This window comes from Podarcis liolepis (assembly GCF_965112155.1).
Source record: "Podarcis liolepis genome assembly, chromosome: 4".
In the NCBI taxonomy this organism is placed as follows: Eukaryota; Metazoa; Chordata; class Lepidosauria; order Squamata; family Lacertidae; genus Podarcis; species Podarcis liolepis.
In genome coordinates this window covers 45,987,234-46,003,751 of record NC_139558.1, presented here as the reverse complement: position 1 = coordinate 46,003,751, position 16,518 = coordinate 45,987,234, and the positions used below count along the sequence as shown (strand labels likewise).

The 16,518-nt window shown below is 41.3% G+C and overlaps 1 protein-coding gene across 16 annotated transcripts in view; it reads right to left on the bottom strand.

The window, feature by feature from the left end:
* Window positions 1-15,755, bottom strand: part of GK (glycerol kinase) — a 40,162-nt gene extending 24,407 nt beyond the window's left edge. For 2 of the 16 annotated variants that reach the window (XM_083498327.1, XM_083498335.1), the window contains exons 1-9: window positions 15,260-15,741; window positions 14,353-14,456; window positions 9,027-9,100; window positions 7,746-7,852; window positions 7,033-7,110; window positions 5,840-5,919; window positions 4,268-4,405; window positions 2,549-2,658; window positions 1,129-1,195 (exon numbers count right to left, since the gene is read on the bottom strand). In XM_083498327.1, coding sequence (XP_083354453.1) covers window positions 1,129-1,195; window positions 2,549-2,658; window positions 4,268-4,405; window positions 5,840-5,919; window positions 7,033-7,110; window positions 7,746-7,852; window positions 9,027-9,100; window positions 14,353-14,409 — 711 coding nt within the window. In that variant the 5' untranslated portion in view covers window positions 14,410-14,456; window positions 15,260-15,741. Of the gene's footprint in view, window positions 1-1,128; window positions 1,196-2,548; window positions 2,659-4,267; window positions 4,406-5,839; window positions 5,920-7,032; window positions 7,111-7,745; window positions 7,853-9,026; window positions 9,101-14,352; window positions 14,457-15,259 lie in introns of all 16 variants that reach the window. The other 14 variants (XM_083498328.1, XM_083498329.1, XM_083498331.1 and 11 more) reach the window with 11 other exon arrangements.
* Window positions 15,756-16,518: the final 763 nt, after the last annotated feature.

The following is a 16,518-nucleotide window of genomic DNA, read 5'->3' as shown; positions in this document are numbered from 1 at the left end:
AACTGAGCTGCAGTACTTGTTTAAAAAGAGGGCTCCTGCCAAACTGCTCTACAAGCCAAGTCTGGGAATACAGAATATTGTGTCTTGTCATTTTATACCCATTTTAACAATCACTTCTTTAATAAAGTTTAGACCATTTCCAGTTCATAATTGTACAGAACTTTCAAACCAACATTACGGTAGCTGATCTTCATATGGAAAACATACCCAGAGGGTTCTATAGTGGACCAGACATGCTGAATCACCTCTGAGCTATTTCCCACAGCCCAGACATGTATGGTGCTTCAGCCCCCATCAGTCTGCACCCCACATCAAGGCCCAACATTAGCATACATAGCAGGAGTTCAGCCTGTGCAATGATTGCCAGCGGCTTCCTAGGGTGAGAAGGGGTGTGTCTTTGCGGGGAAAGGGTTCTTACATCTCCTCAAGACTCTTCCAATGCTCACAACGAGTCACTAACTAGGAACATAGTAAAGATATTTCAGACAGCAGCTTTCTACACTAACATTTAAGTTTGTAAAATATCAACTCCTTCGGTGCAACTGTAACATTAGAGAACTTGACCTTAGATCCTAGTTGAAGTGTCTATAACAGCCTTCTACAACCTGCTGTCCTTCAGCTGATTTAAATGTACACTCAGCCCTCAGAAACCTGACATACACCTCATTTATAGCCGCCCACGTGCACAAATTCTGCAGGACTCTGCCCCAACTTACAGCCCAGCCCTAACCATGTCTTCTCAGAAGTAACCCTTACTGAATTTAGTGGGGCTTATTTCTAGTTAACGTAGGTTAGGATTGCAGCCTTAGTTAAGGAAGAGCACCGATACATATTTCTGTGCCAGTTCAAAAATTCCATATGTAGTTTTCCGTAAAAAACAATAATTTCATAAGATATAAAATATTGGGCGATAGAAACAAAATTGTACAGTAACTTATATCTTCTAAATATAACTTTTCTCAAGAAGGATAGTTAACAGTCCAATTTAAAATCTATTCCTTCTCCTATTTTACAAAAATAACTTTTTCACAGAACTGAGTTATCCAGCTTATTCAATCAAGATTAAGCAGGCACAATTTACACATATGTTGTTAACTAAAAGAATTTAAGGAAAAGTTGTATATATACCATCAATCCATAGATCTCTGAGGAACTCCGCACTTTGGGAAGTATTTCCATAGGAATTCCAAAAAATCTGGGAAGGAAACACAACATTTTCCAAAAGTTAATACAAAATTATTCATGGTTGTTAATTAAAAAGTTGAACTGGGGGTGGATGGAGAATATATGGGGCCCATAATGTTTGCCTCAAAACAAGAAATGTCCACTTAAATGCTTCTTCTGATTGGTTAAAACTGGAATCTGGTTTACCACTTTTCCCAAACTAAAACTTTGTGTGGCCAACAGAGGTCCCGCTTGAGCTTCTCCTTAGCTAATAAAGCTATTATTTGTTTAAAAATTGTTGCAAAGGTTTGCAAGCCCTCATGATGTGTAGATGTAAATACTTCATGCATAACTCTTTCTTACTTATTCTGGAGCTTGATTTGACCTGAGCTTATGTGTGCATCTCTCCCAGCTCCAATGATCAGCTTCCCCATCGCTACAGGTGCCTCAAGAACGGTTAACAAGCAGCCAGCAGTGACAATCTTATGTATACTACTAATAAACGACAATACTACTTTCACTTCTCAAAGGTTAAAGCAGAATTATTTGCTAGCTGTGATGTAGAAAAATGCCATTTAATTGTGAATAATTTCACAGTTAAATCCAAATGTTCTCTCAGTTATGGAATGAACTGCTCCCATCAGGTTATCACAGAAGATCCATGAATGCATCTTTGGTTGTACCTAACCAATTGAAATTCCACACTCTCAAATTAAATTTTATTAAAGTGTGTTAAACACAGTGCGAAATGAATTTTTAAAAGTGAGTCTTGTATAATTTGAGGAAGAAGAGAACATCAATTTTACTCAGTGGAGAGGAACCTATGGCCCTGAAAATGTTGTTGGACTCCAACTTCCACCAGCCCCAACCAGCATAGTCAATGGCCAGGGATGATGGTAGATATAATCCAATAACATTTTGAGGCCTACCAGTTTAAAGTCTAGTGGTTAATTCAGATGAGATTTTATGCCCAATATTTTACAGCTATAGCATGATTTCTGCGCAGAATTATGATGCATTTTGTGACCACCCACCATTTGCCAAGCTGGATTTGAACCTTTACCATAAGCAATAATGGCTGCAGAATCTATTGTGTACTAATCTTTCAAATGCATACAGCTCCACGTGGATCCCCATTACAAAGCCAGAATCAGATAAACTCGTTGCTATTAAGCAACAACTTGTTCTTTAGTTTCAGAACACAGACCATTTAGAAGTTTTTCACTTGTGACCCTGGAAAAACAACTATTAGGACCAAGTGCCACTCAGCTAATAGAATTTATTTCCAAGAAACCTGCTTAGAAACCTGCACATCAGTATGGCTTTTTGAAGATGTTCAAAGCAAATCTAGGCACTGAAGCAGACGGACAGACATGTTACTTACTTGCAGAGTTCAGTATCCCATTCTAACGAATGAATGTTGAACAGCATTGTTCTACTGGCATTGGTTACATCAGTGCAATGAACACCTCCATTTTTTCCACCTGTCAAACTCTTAAATTAAAAAAAATAAAAATAAGCAAAGACAGATCAGTAAAACTAGAAGCTTGTCACTGCTTCCCTAGAAATGGAAGTTGGAAATCTGGTAGACCACTGTTCACTCTTACTATATTTAAAGAATTTGTTCAAGTATCCCCAATCTTTTCCTGCTCACAGGGCACATTCAGAAGTATAAGAAACAGTTATAATCACTGTAGAAAAAAACTGGTGATGCTTACCCTCCCCCCAAAAAACCCTCATTAAACTAAAAGAAATAGGGAGTGGCAGGGAGTACTGGTGGGCACCAAGGCTGCTTCTGAGGATGTCATGACCATTTGGGGACCCCAGTATTTGGCTTTAATAGGAACAGTTATCATAATGTAGTATACACATGCAAGAATAATACAGCAAGCCTTTCCTCAAAGGCAAATCTTTCTTCAAAGGCAAGAGCAAAAAGATCAAGGACTCACACACTTTATTGAAAACATCACAGAAAGGGGGCCTATATGACATTTGGAGTGAACAAACACCCAGTGATTTCAGTTTTGCGTTTAGTTCTAACTGTTATACATCACAGTCCAGGCTAAATTTCATTTTTATTACACAATGATTGATCCCACCAGTCACTTCTACTAATATTGGACATATAAAAATTATTGACTATACTCTGGTTGAAGTTACTCTCCATCTGGGAGGGGGGAAAACATAGTTCACCAACTTGGTATTTCCACCCAACTTTACTTACAAACTCTCTAGCCAGAGAAAATGTTTTGAAAGCCCTTCAATATTATTTTAAGGAAAACAATGTAGATAACACAGCTACCCCTTTTCTCTGGGACACAATGAAGGTAGTCATTAGAACTCCCATTTTTAATGGCTGCAATGCTTTTGAAAACTCCTGCTTCTAGGACATGTACTGGAATATTACTCTTATGCAAGATCTTAGAGGTTTATGGACATGTTCACTCTCCACGTGTTCAATGAATGCATGAGAGAGAAGCAGGATCACACCCACTGTCCATTCCTCCCTCATTCCCTGGCATGGCTACAAATTCAGCATTCATGTGAAAGAGTATGATTCACATGATCAAGAAGCCTAACTGGCCAAAGTTCCCTTTTAAGCGCAGGAGCCGTAAATACTTTAGTATCCTTTCATCCTTACGTCAGACATGCATCTGCTAGATGTGTGTGGCTAGGCATGCACAATCCCACTGTATTCACTGAATGCATGGAAGGGTAGCAGCCATGATCCCTTGGATTATTCGTATCTGACACACACTATTTATATTTATTTTTATTCAATTTATATACCGCCCTTCACCAAAAGATCTCAGGGCAGTTCACAAAATAAAACATTAACGCCATGATACTTCATGAGACAAGCGAGGGGAAGGTGAGTACTTAAAACCTGTTGACCATAACTGATGTGTGCCCATTTTATTCAGGTGTATTATATTCTGCTGCAAATAATGTTGGAGGCAGATTATATAGGCACATGTATGATTCTGATGAGGTGGCAGTGAAAACTGATTTCCTGTTTAGAAAACGTTGAATGTTCTTTGATTAAAATTGAGAAAGTATAAAGCAAAAGAAGTTGATTGCTATATAGCCTATTGAGACATACCCATATTAGCCATGTGTCAATGGTACCAAACAGAGCTCGCCTCTCCTGAACTGCTTGCCTGACCTCCTTCACATTGTCCAAAAGCCAGCAAAGTTTCACAGCACTGAAATACGTGCTAAGTGGGAGGCCTGTCTTATTCTGCAAAAATTGAAAGATTTTCAGAACATAAAGGAGAAACACCAGCAATAAAAATGACAAAAGGTTCATCTGTAGTAGAAGCACAATAAAAGGGTCATTAGCATCAGTCACTCTCTAGTATTGTAAACCCTACGTGTACCAAAATCCAACATGATCAAAGATCAAGAGAACAGGTAGTTTGAAGACTTGCCACGTAGCAAAACAGACAGAAACATATTCTAAAGGTCATGTTTTATACAGGTTATCTGTCTGTGTTTGGAAAGCAAATAATGATGGAGGCAATCAGAAAGAAAGAACTCCTGCATTATACAGTGGAAGCTTTCAAAGCAAATAGGTTAAGAGGCTGTTTTACTCATATGTTCCTAAATAATTTTATTTTGGCAATGTCTAGGAAATATGCTAACGCTGAGGGGCAATTTCTGTGTAGCTTGGAATAGGTGAATTGACAGTGAAGTCGTTAAATAACCTCTTGCATCATAATCTATTTCTATGAAAATTTAGGTAGTTTCAAATTCTTAGTAAATAAGGAATGCTTGCTATCCTACTTGTTCCCACCTTCACACATAGGAGGAATAATTTAACCCCTTGCAAGTGATAACACATATACTTCCTTCAACTTTTAAAAACATGCTTTCTGCTCTCCTTTCTCAGTATTCTCAAGGAAAATTATTCTTACTCTTATATACTGTATTAAATTTGTATACTGCCCTTCACCTGTAGATCTCAGGGCAGTTCACAACATAAAAAACAAGACACTCCCCCCCCCCCACCATGTCCAAGCCAATAAACCTGCCTTGCACAAACACATTTAAAAGAGTATAGGATGTTAATCAGTCAAATGCCTGGTTGAAGAGGAATGTTTTCATCTGGCAACTAAAGGTGTGTAATGAAGGTGTCAGCCGAACCTCCTTGGGAAAAGCATTCCACAAACTGGGATCCACTGCAGAAAAGGCCCATTCTTGTGTTACCACCTTCTGGACCCATCACAAAGGAGGCATATGAAGAAGGGCCTCAGATGATGATCGCAGGATTGGAGTAGGTTCATATGGAGAGAGACAGTCCTTGTGGTATTGTGGTCCTGAGCTGTTTAAGGCTTTGTAGGTCAAAACCAGCAATTCAAATGGGGCCCAGAAACTAACTGGCAGCCAGTACAGTCAGGCCAGGATTGGTATAATATGCTCAAACCATCTTGGCCAGGTGAGCAACCCGGCTGCTGAATTCTGCACCTGCTGATGTTTCTGAACCATCTTCAGAGCCAGATATAACGCATTGCAGTAATCTAACCAAGAGGTTACTAGAGCATTGACAACAGTAGTTAGGCTATCCCTGTGCTACGATAACCTACACTGTATTCACTACAAAACAAGTACAATGTGTTAAAATCTCACATCAACACATCACTTCCCTATATTGTTAAAAAGCAAGAGATTTTACCTTAAAAAAGGATTTATTGTGCCCTGGAATTTTTTTAAGCAGTCGCTCAACAGTAGACTGGGTTCTTAGGTCAAGCCACACTATAATACAAATACAAACATAAGTGATAGGGTTATGTTACTGAAAATTTCAGTAATTCAGGCTTCCACCACAGAGAAGTTATTCTCCAAATAACTTCTACACACTGAGCAGAGCTTGTGTGTTCTGGCATTTCTCCCATGGAAGCAGAAAAATGTTTTTAAATTGGGGTGGGGGGGTTGCTTCATTACGGACTGTGTTAACCTCTCCCTTTCATCAGGTAGTATGGATGAGTAAGTACTGCTACATAAACAGAGTTTTGACCCCCTTGTCATAGCTTTTAAGGTTTTTAAAAATCTGCCTTTCATGAAAGGATTCATGAAAGTGCAATTATAATATAATTAGAATCAACCCAGGCTTGCAAATACGTGAGCAAAAGTCCTCACATATTAAGTGTTAAATGTTCTGGCACACGCAGACCACTTGAACAATAAATAATAACAGTATCCCTTCCTGGGGATAATTCTTACTTGTTGCAGGCAACATGGTACTGTGAAGTGGTTAACAAGCTGACATCAGCTTAAATCGAGTAAGACATTTAAAATGTGTTTCCCTCTTATTATAGAGCTAATACAACTAAAAGCATGTGATATGCACCACAATGATACAACATTCTACAAGAACCAAATATAGTTTAACAGGCTATTTGTTAGAAATATGTAGATCAATCAGATGAATGAATAACAGTTAACAAAAGGCTAATGCCATTCAGACCCAAAGCTGATGCCTCCCCCCCCCCCCTATGTATACTGAGATGAAAAAGACACAGGGTTGTGTTCAATGCTGCTGTTCAGCTGGAACAACAGACTTCCAGTTGCGAAACAAAACCTCCAACCTCTCCCCTGAAGCCCCAATGTGGACTCTAAAAACCTGCTACAGAGGATTGGGGAACCCTCTGGAGCAAATTTCATGGGTGTACAGAGAGAGAAGAGGAAGGGGAAGTCCTGTTGTGCAAGTAGATTACTGCTTGCACCGTGTTGGATACAACTCACTCATAGGCTTGGATTCCAAGATAAATTAGCTCCAGGAAGTTCACTATACTCCATTATAAATAAATAAAATGATTAGCACATAGTCAAGTGGAAAACTACATCCCTATTAAAAAAAATACTTACCTAGAGCATTATAGAGAGGCTCTCCAGTTCGTTTGTCCCAAACCACAGTTGTCTCTCTCTGATTGCAGACCCCAACAGCTTAAAAACAGAATGAAATTTTAACATTTGCTGGATTTGACATGGCATACTTCATCCTTTAGAAATATTTCAATACTTTCCATAATTTCTATTGTATAAACACTTTCCCTGTTAATTCCACACACACACCCCTTAATACAATTCACTCACAGAATAAAGATACTGGTTAGGATCCAGAGAAACTATGTTTTCACAAAGTGTTCCTGTGCACACATTTGGCAGAGGGGCAAGATAATTTACCAGAACTTGCTTTCAGCAGCAGCCCTTTGCGCCAAATAAAATGCTACACTGGGCAATCCCTTAATCTGGGGTGGGGGAGAAATAAAGAAGGCAGGCTGCCTTCTGGAAGGGATGGCTGAAATCCCTGTGCAAGAGACCACACACTTCCCTTGGGTTTCCAGAACAGCATTGCACAAACCGCAACCTATTTATTGCCTCATTTCCAACTTATCCCATCTTATGAAAGGAAACTCTGACAAAATAACAACACACCAATAAGCTACACTCCAGAAACATCTTGCATTGGCTTTAATAGTTTAACATATCAGTTTTATTCCTAAAGAAAAGTTCAGAAATTTGCCCTTTCTGACCACTGCTTCAAAAAATGATTATTTTTATGAAAATGTGGGTAATACCTTTTATACTGGCAATGTCCACATTCAGTTGTTTCAGTTTCTCACATGTTTTTTCAACACATTCATAGACAGATTGTAGTATTTCCTTTGGATCTTGTTCTACCCACCTTGAACAGATAAGATAAGCATAGAGAAGAGAAGCATAGAGAAAACCAAGGTTAGTATCAGAAATCTATATTTTGCATCTGGCATTATGTACACAAATATCATGAAATCTCATCTGTTTCCTCCAACACAGGGTTTCCCAAACGAGTCTCCAGCTGTTGTTGGATTACAACTCCCATCATCTCTAACCAGCAGGACCTGTGGTCAGAGATGGTGGGAACTGTAGTCCAAAAACAGCTGGAGACCCAAGTTTGGGAAACTCTGCTACCAATGCATTAGAAATGAATGACAATTTACTAACATCATTTTCAATTAGTACCAACCAGTTTGTCACGAAGCAGAATCTAGTGGATTTTTAACATTACTGTAATTCCTCTTACCATAAAATTGTTAAGAAGCAGAAAAGAAGCGAGAGCTGAAGAGCTCGTACGTCAAAGGCAAACGAGATTGCCTGCTACTTTTCCAACTTAAAAAAATGTTGTGCAAGGCTAACAAACACCCAGTGCCACTTCTGTTCACCTGATCTCTGGTTGGTTATGGTGCTACTACTTACTGGGAGGTGTTGGGAGGGGGGAGTGAGATAGTAGAGTGGTTGGTGTGGCACAAATGCACCAGCGCCACCTACCCCATCCTCTTCTGCAGCAACACAACCCCAGCCCAACACCCACTACTGAGGCTAACTATTGATTAAAAACAAATACAGTAACAAAGACAAACAGAAAAGTATATTACATTATTGCAATGACTTCCATCTTCCAAACTTTGCCTCATATGCCTACAAACCATTTCACTGGCTTAAGTAGGAACATGTAGGCTTGGATCCATAGACATGTGAATGAAACACCACCCAAGAAACAGGTCTTTCCCATCTCCTACTCCTCACTACAGCCCCCTGTGGTCTCCAGTGTACTTCTGAAAGGCATGGAGTGGATAGCTGCAGTCAGAGAGAGCAATGGGCATAAATTCACAGGGGCAAGGCAAAGTGAAGAGTGGAAGTGACTTTCTGCTCGTGTAGTTTAAAGTTTAACAATATCACACTATGGCTGCTGTCTTAACCCCAATTACCTGGGAGAAAGCTCTATTAAATTCAATGGGACTTACTTCCAAGTAGATATGGTTAGGATTGCAGCCTGAATGACAAGCGGTCAAGTATGCAAAGAAAAAATAATACTCTACCCTTCTTTGGGGAATTTCTGTTGGATTTCTACTTGGTGGTAACTCAACAGCTCAGCTGTTTTTGCATTAAAGACCTGTAATGCATAAAAGAACACCAAACCAGTTTGTAAAAACATAATTAGAGGGAGAGTCAGACAAAGAAGCTTGGCACCCTCCTCTCGAACAGTTACTTGGAAACATGTTTCAGGGATGACAGTAGCATTCAGAAGTTAACTCCCTTAACAAAGACTATATTATACATAACAGAAAATTGTCAAAGAGCAAAATGATGCAAGAAATACTTGCTTAACTCTAGAAGAGGCCACTAAACCACATGTTACAGGAACCTGAAGGGTTATTTTATTTTATTTTTTTAAATAAGTTGGAAGCAGAGACTTCTGGACCATGAGTTATATTATGGCTTTTGCAACCATATGACTCAATTTTGCAATGATAGGAAAAGTTAATCATCCATGGAGACAAAGGGAGCAGCAATTTCTGGAGCCTCCCTTTGAAAGGATTACTGTCAAAAAGATAGGTAGATTAAGGAAACCGCCCTGAAAGTCTGAGTCACCATTTAAAAGCAGGGTGAAGAGTCAAATTGCTTTTTTTAAAAAAAACACTAAGGTACATATACAGGAATATAATCTAATTATCTATTTACTATAGTGGTGCTGAACTTTATCACAATATAATAATCTCCATTTGTTTTAAGATTTTAGAGATCAGTTCAAATAATTTCTATATTTATACTGTTAAGTGACATTGAAGATAAAAATGTTGAAATCAGCGGTTAGACATAATTGATTATTCTTTCCCAAAGTACATATTTATTCATCTAAATAAACTACTAACCTATATAAATCACAAACTCACTCAAGTGTCCAAATAATTATGCTTTCTATGCAGTTTCTAACGTGTTATGAAAATCCAAAAGACATCAAATCACTTCAAAACATCAAGAAGGTTGCATGTTCATGCCAATTCTGAAATTATGTTCCTTATCTTCTGCTTTTACATAAGAAGAGGAGGAGTTTGGATTTGATATCCTGCTTTATCGCTACCCGAAGGTGTCTCAAAGCGGCTAACATTCTCCTTTCCCTTCCTCCCCCGCAACAAACACTCTGTGAGGTGAGTGGGGCTGAGAGACTTCAGAGAAGTGTGACTGGCCCAAGGTCACCCAGCAGCTGCATGTGGAGGAGCGGAGATGCGAACCCAGTTCACCAGATTACGAGTCTACCTTCTAACATCTGTGATGTTAATTTTATCCTGAAAACAGCCTCTCTTTGAGATCTCTGCCTTCAACAGCAACTTTTGCTGAATTGTTAACTGAAACGCAGTTTACTGTAGCCCTAACCATTCAGGCTAACCTTACTTGCTTTACAGTAAGAGGGCAAAAGTGCTTAATCCTTTTCAACTCACTCCAGTTACCTCCCCAGATAGCTGAGTAAAGAAGTTGATTAAGAGTAACATCAATCACAAAAAAATCCAAATCTGATAGAGGTATCTAGGACATGCACATACATCTGTGAGCGCATACATCTCTTTGATTTCTAACTACAGGTATAAGAATTTTTCAATACAAATTAAATGGTAATCATAATTTGATTACAAATAATAAGAGAAAGGCGATGATAGCGATGATAGCTATATAAAAATCACTGGCCACTACAGTAAGAGTAGAGGTACAGTAGAACTTAAAATATTTGTCTAGACAAACATGTTGAAATGTTTCTTGTCTCAGAAACTACTGAGTAATTTCAAGTGAAAATTACACTGTGTTTCCCCCACATATTTACAAGCAGTATGACAAAATTTGTTTGCTGATGAAAACAGTACAGCATGGAATATTGTTCGCCAATACTTCTAATGCTCTCTGTGATAAACATACAGTGGTACCTCTTGTTACAAACTTAATTCATTCCAGAGGTCCGTTCTTAACCTGAAACCGTTCTTAACCTGAGGTACCACTTTAGCTAATGGGGCCTCCCGCTGCTGCCGCCGCACAATTTCTGTTCTCATCCTGGGGCAAAGTTCTTATCCTGAGGTACTATTTCCGGGTTAGCGGAGTCTGTAACCCAAAGTGTTTGTAACCCGAGGTGTTTGTAACCAGAAGTACCACTGTACTCCTGCAGCTACTTAAAATCCTCCAAACTTTATTGAGGAGGGTGAGACACCTAAAGGAAAAAGAACACAATCGGAAACATTTGCAGCTAGAAACTATGCTTAATTCATCTGATCAAAACCAGTCCTCCTTTCATAAATGAAATTGGTGAACCATTGCTGGTATGGTTGTTTCATATCAAATCAGGACAGCATGGCTTGTGAAACACATATAGCTTCTGAATAGTTTAATAAGAATGGTGCTGGAAGTGGATCATTTCAAACAGGCCATTATCTTTAGTGAACTCTGAATCACTGCAGGGCTAGGGCAGCTAGGGCTGCAATTCTATACACCAGTGGTTTTCAACCAGTGTGCTATGGCACTCTGGTGTGCCTTGAATGATGGTCGGGGTGCCGCGGACAACACTGTCACTCTTTCCTTCCCTCCCTCCTCTGATGCCCTCTTGCACCTTTGCCTTCCAAAGCCTTGCACAGCTGTTTATTGCAGCAACCCCGGCTATAATCTCTGCAGGTGAATGCTGCCTCTGAGAGGCACCTCTCTTTTGGGGGGCAGCTCAGAGACCAGGGATGGTAGCAGCTGCTGCCTGGAGGACTCCCAAAGAGAGGGGAGAGGAGACGAGGCCTCCACAAGGGAGGGTGTTTGAAAAAGGGGTGACATAACTGGGCTCCTGAGCCCCACAGGGGTACCACAGAAAGAATGTTGTTGGTTAAGGGAGCCATGGACTCAAAAAGGTTGAAAACTTCTGCTATACAGTAATGGTGGCTAATCTATAGTCCTCTATGTGTTGCTGGATTCCAGCCCCAACCACCCATGGCCATTGGCTGGACCAAGAACATCTGAAGAGTCACGGGTTAACCACCTTTTCTACTCAGTGGACTGACCTCAATAATGCTTCCTTCTGAAATGCAGAGAATAGCACAGGAGGGCCTCAGACAGCTCCTGCTATCAAAAGACGAAAGGGAGTTCTTCCTGAAATTCAACTCCTGTTGGCCCATTAAAAGAAACATCCTGTACTTTTGTGTCATCTAGCAAATAGTCTCAAGGAAGTGTGAACTATTTGTGAAAGATTTTCTGTTTCATTTAAATATTCTCTACTAAATCTTTTATTCTAAATTTGGATTTGCTTTTCAGTTAATGTAACTAAGTAGTTCAAAGGTGAGGATCAACAGAGGCAAGTTTAGGAATGCTTCTAAGAGGAAGATGCTTCCAAAGTACTCAAACAGTTGTTAATCATTGCCTTGGGGTTCGTTGAACTTACTTTACTCTAATTCTAGACTATTAACTCTTTCATATAAGAGAAGCGTGTGCTGCACCTTGTACCAAGACCATTACTTCTTTTTCAGGAAGATGTTTTATAACAATATATACACAGGAGTTCTATACATAAAAAACAAAAACTCAATTCCAATATAAAACCAATGGATGAAGTTTAAAAACATATTTTTCTATACTTTATTTTGTTCAGGAGGAGGATAGATTAAGCCATGTTCCTTCTGGGGTAGTTTGTCTACCTTCTGTCCCCATCCTGCACTCAGCTCTCACCTGTAGCTACTAGAAACTGTCAGCATGTGACAGCAGTCACACCCTGGGCATGACTTCGACTTGCCGGCTAAACCAGGTGAAGGTAGGCAATGGGTCTCAACCCTTGGTGAGTTAGGGACTTTTCCTGCATGCAAATATAGACTTTTGCAGATTGACCGGACAAGACCAATAGTGGGTCTAATGGCCACGAAGGCGACAAACATTCAGCTGCCTATCTCCTTCTGAGCCTAATTTAAACTACTGATTTTGGCCTTAAAACCCAAAATGGGTTGGGACTAAGATAACTGGAGGATCACCTGCAGCTGTATGAGCTTGCTCAAGCTTTAAGACCAGCTTCTGAGGTATTGCTCTCTGGTCCATCAATAAGAGATGTCAGCTTGGGTACCAAGCACTTTCCTTTCCACACTTGTGGAAATAACTGTGGCCCTATCATTGTTTATTTTCAACAGAATTCTTAAAGTCATTTAATTTCAGTCTGTGTTCTATTAATAGCTGTGTTCTGATGAAGTATCACTGCTCACTGTAAATGGGGTATAATATGGATTTTAATTTGACGGTGCTGATTTTGTCTATCATGTTCTGTAGTTTTCTATACACTGCCTTAGAAGAGCACTAAATCCTGAAAGGCAGGTTGTAAATTTATTAATAAACAAACAAAACATAAAAGAAGTATCAAACCCATGGCTGGCTTGATGTTTCAGGACAAGCACATACTTGGTATAATCCTGATATGATATTGCAGGGTTGCATTTACCCCTCAGAATACAGCATATGCTTTCATAGTGTCTATGGAAATACATTCATGGAATTTTATATGCAATTCATAGAAATTTGCAGGTTCAATGGTGTCCCAGAATGGGCTCTTAAAATGTCCTGTATATGCACACAAAGTTAGTACCAAATCTGGCAGCCTGTTACTCTGATACAGGCAAGCAAAATGATGTTCAAAAGAACATAAAACAATGACAAATACATTCTTGTACTTCATGCCAAACTGGAAGCAGAATGCATGAAAATCCTACCAAAGCAATTTAAAACTCTGGTGCAGAATTAGTACTTTTTTGGTACATTTATGCACTACAATTGTTTTAATGGTATGATACACATCCCCCTTATCTATGATGTGATTCCACTTCAGCAATAAACTCTTGACTTCAACTGTGCCTGAAATCTATTTCAACCTTATTTGTTTTCATAATATTTGTTAAAACAGATTCCTGGACTTTAGCCAGATCCTCTATGAATGTTTGCCCAGTTTAAAAAGCAAAGAAAGAAAAGAAAAAAGTTGGGTGAAGAGAATGCTTAAAGAACAAGAGAGAACGTTCCGACCAATATTATTATTATTATTATTACTAAAAATAATGATTTAACCCTTAAATCTGGTGAAAACCTTATTATACAAAATCGCCTGCCCTATACAAGTACAGTCTGCGTGAAAAACACAAACAAGATTTTACCTTATATATAAAACAATATTTAGAAATGCTTGTGTTTCCAAATTCAGAGGGACATTCCCAAGTTTGCACAGCACCACAGTTGCAAAACTGGATTAAGCAGGATACAAACTGTGCATGAGTGAAGTATAAGATGACATTTCTTGCCTGCCAGCCATTTTTTATTTCACTGTCCTCAGCTTTGAGGTTCACGGTAGGGTACCATAGTTCTGACAAATGCAACTACCTGTAGTGCATATTGATCTCTGGATGAAGCAGTGGCACCTGTTTTCCGAGGCTTCATTCACACTGGAATTGCCCAGAATCCAAGCTAAACTTTTTAGTACAACACTAATAATGCAAGAAACGGGAATAACAATGTTAGAAGTTGTTACCAGATTCTACTCATCTTTTTTCTTCCTATATAAACTTTTCCATCCACCAACCTATGAGTTTACATGCTACAGGTGATCTAGCGTAGACAGCAAATGGATGATGCACTGTGGCTTGTAGGATAAGAAACGCCAGCAGCGTAAAAGAAAGCTCTCACGCCTGCTTCCATCCATCACACCCTAGATCAGAGGACTGAGTGGAAACTCCCTTTTCTCATACTGCCCAGCATGACAAGGAAAAAGGCAGAACAGTTAAGGGGATAAAGTGAGAAAAGGGCTTTATGTCAGACTGCTCTCTATTCCAGGAGAAGCCAATATCCCCTTCTCCAATTACCCCTGGGCACACACACAAACAAAAACCAAAGCCAACACCAGCAGCCCTATATGTAAAGACAGAGAGGTAGAAGAGGCGTTGATCATTTGCTCTTAGATGTGTTTCATTCGTAGCAAAATAATGGGTTTGTTTGCTTTTTAAGCCCTGGGGCTCGTACGAGTCTCGAAACGCAATCCTCTGACCCTGAAGCTTCCCCAGTGTGGGGAGGCATCCTCTTTTAAGGCGCTTTTAGCTGACCAAGGGCATTTTCCCCTATTCTCCCTCCGCGAGCCTGGGCAAGGGGAGACCTCGCTTGGCACCTGCCCAGCCCCTCTTAGCAGCCTCCGTCCTCCACGCTCCCACCAAGGGCAACCACGCCGCCGCCGCCTCCTGTCACTCCATCATCCCCCTCCGTCCCCGGAGGCGGCCGCTCGCCGGCTTGCGCTTACCAGGAAGCGCGTGGAGCTGGTCCCTTGATCGATGGCCCCAACCAGCGGGCCCATCGCCCCACCCCGGGCCTCTGCCATGGGCAGGCTCCGTCCGCGCGCGCGACCCCGGCCCGTCTCCTAGGCGACCCTGTCACCCGCCACGGCGAGGGCGGGCGGGAGCGAGAGTGACAGAAGACTGACACTCCCGAGCCGGCGCCCTCCGCTCTTGAGAGCGGCGCGTGGCTTCCCGGATCAGAGGCTGGAGGCGGGGAAGGGGGCGCTGGCCCGACGCGCTGCCGCTCAGCCGCCAATCAGCGAGCCGGGAGGAGGAGGAGGAGGGCAGGGCGGGCTTATCCCCCCCCCCCACAGGAAGCGGCCCAATGTATCGGGAATGGGGGCCGCTGAGCTAGCCGGTCACGTGCACTGGGCCTCTGACGTGAACTGGAGGCTCTTCGGCCTTCAGCTCCACTGGCTCGCCGCCTGCTGCTTGCTGTTGCGGCCGCCGCCGCTCCCTCCCCGGGCAGAGGCGGCGGTGGATTGTGACGGCGTTGGTGGTGCAAGAGCCTCTTGCCTTGCGCAAGCGCTTAGAACGCCGCGAGCGGCCTCCTCCCGGCGCTCTCTTCCCCGCTTGTCGCCTGCCTCTGAAGTGCCAGGTGGCTGACAGAACCGGAGTCCCGTCCGGGAAAGAGGAATCCCTCCCCCTCCCCCACCAGTCACCTGCGCGCAAGGTTTCCTCAGAAGTGCGCTGAGTCAGTGCGCACCTGCGCAATCTCTCGCACGAACAGGCCTGGGAAGTAGGCACCATCGACCTGGCGCTTCATTTCAAGGCAGGCACACATAGGGTTCAGTGCCGGATTTACCTATAAGCTAAAGAAGCTGGGGCCCCCAATTTTTTAAAAAGGAAAACAACCACTGGATGTACATTTCCAAAATATAAGATAAAAAACAAATAAAATAAATCCTACATACAGCAACAGTGTTTTATTTGTTATATGCAAATGGCTTTAGATACCTATTAGGTCCATAAATCGCCTTATAGCATATATTCAACACAAAAAACAGCGGCAATTTGTTGTTGACAAAGGACAGCTGGACATATAAAGGGCCCCATTACCTTCAGTAGCTTCAAACCTAAATCCAGCCCTGGCTGCACTGTAATTGCTGGGGAGTCACCCTCACCCTGTTAGCTTGGTGGGGGGCAAAAACAGCTATATTGTGGCAGGGGGTGGTATGTCATGCCTTTGGCCTTGCGGGATAAAGCTATTTCTTACGAAGTGAAA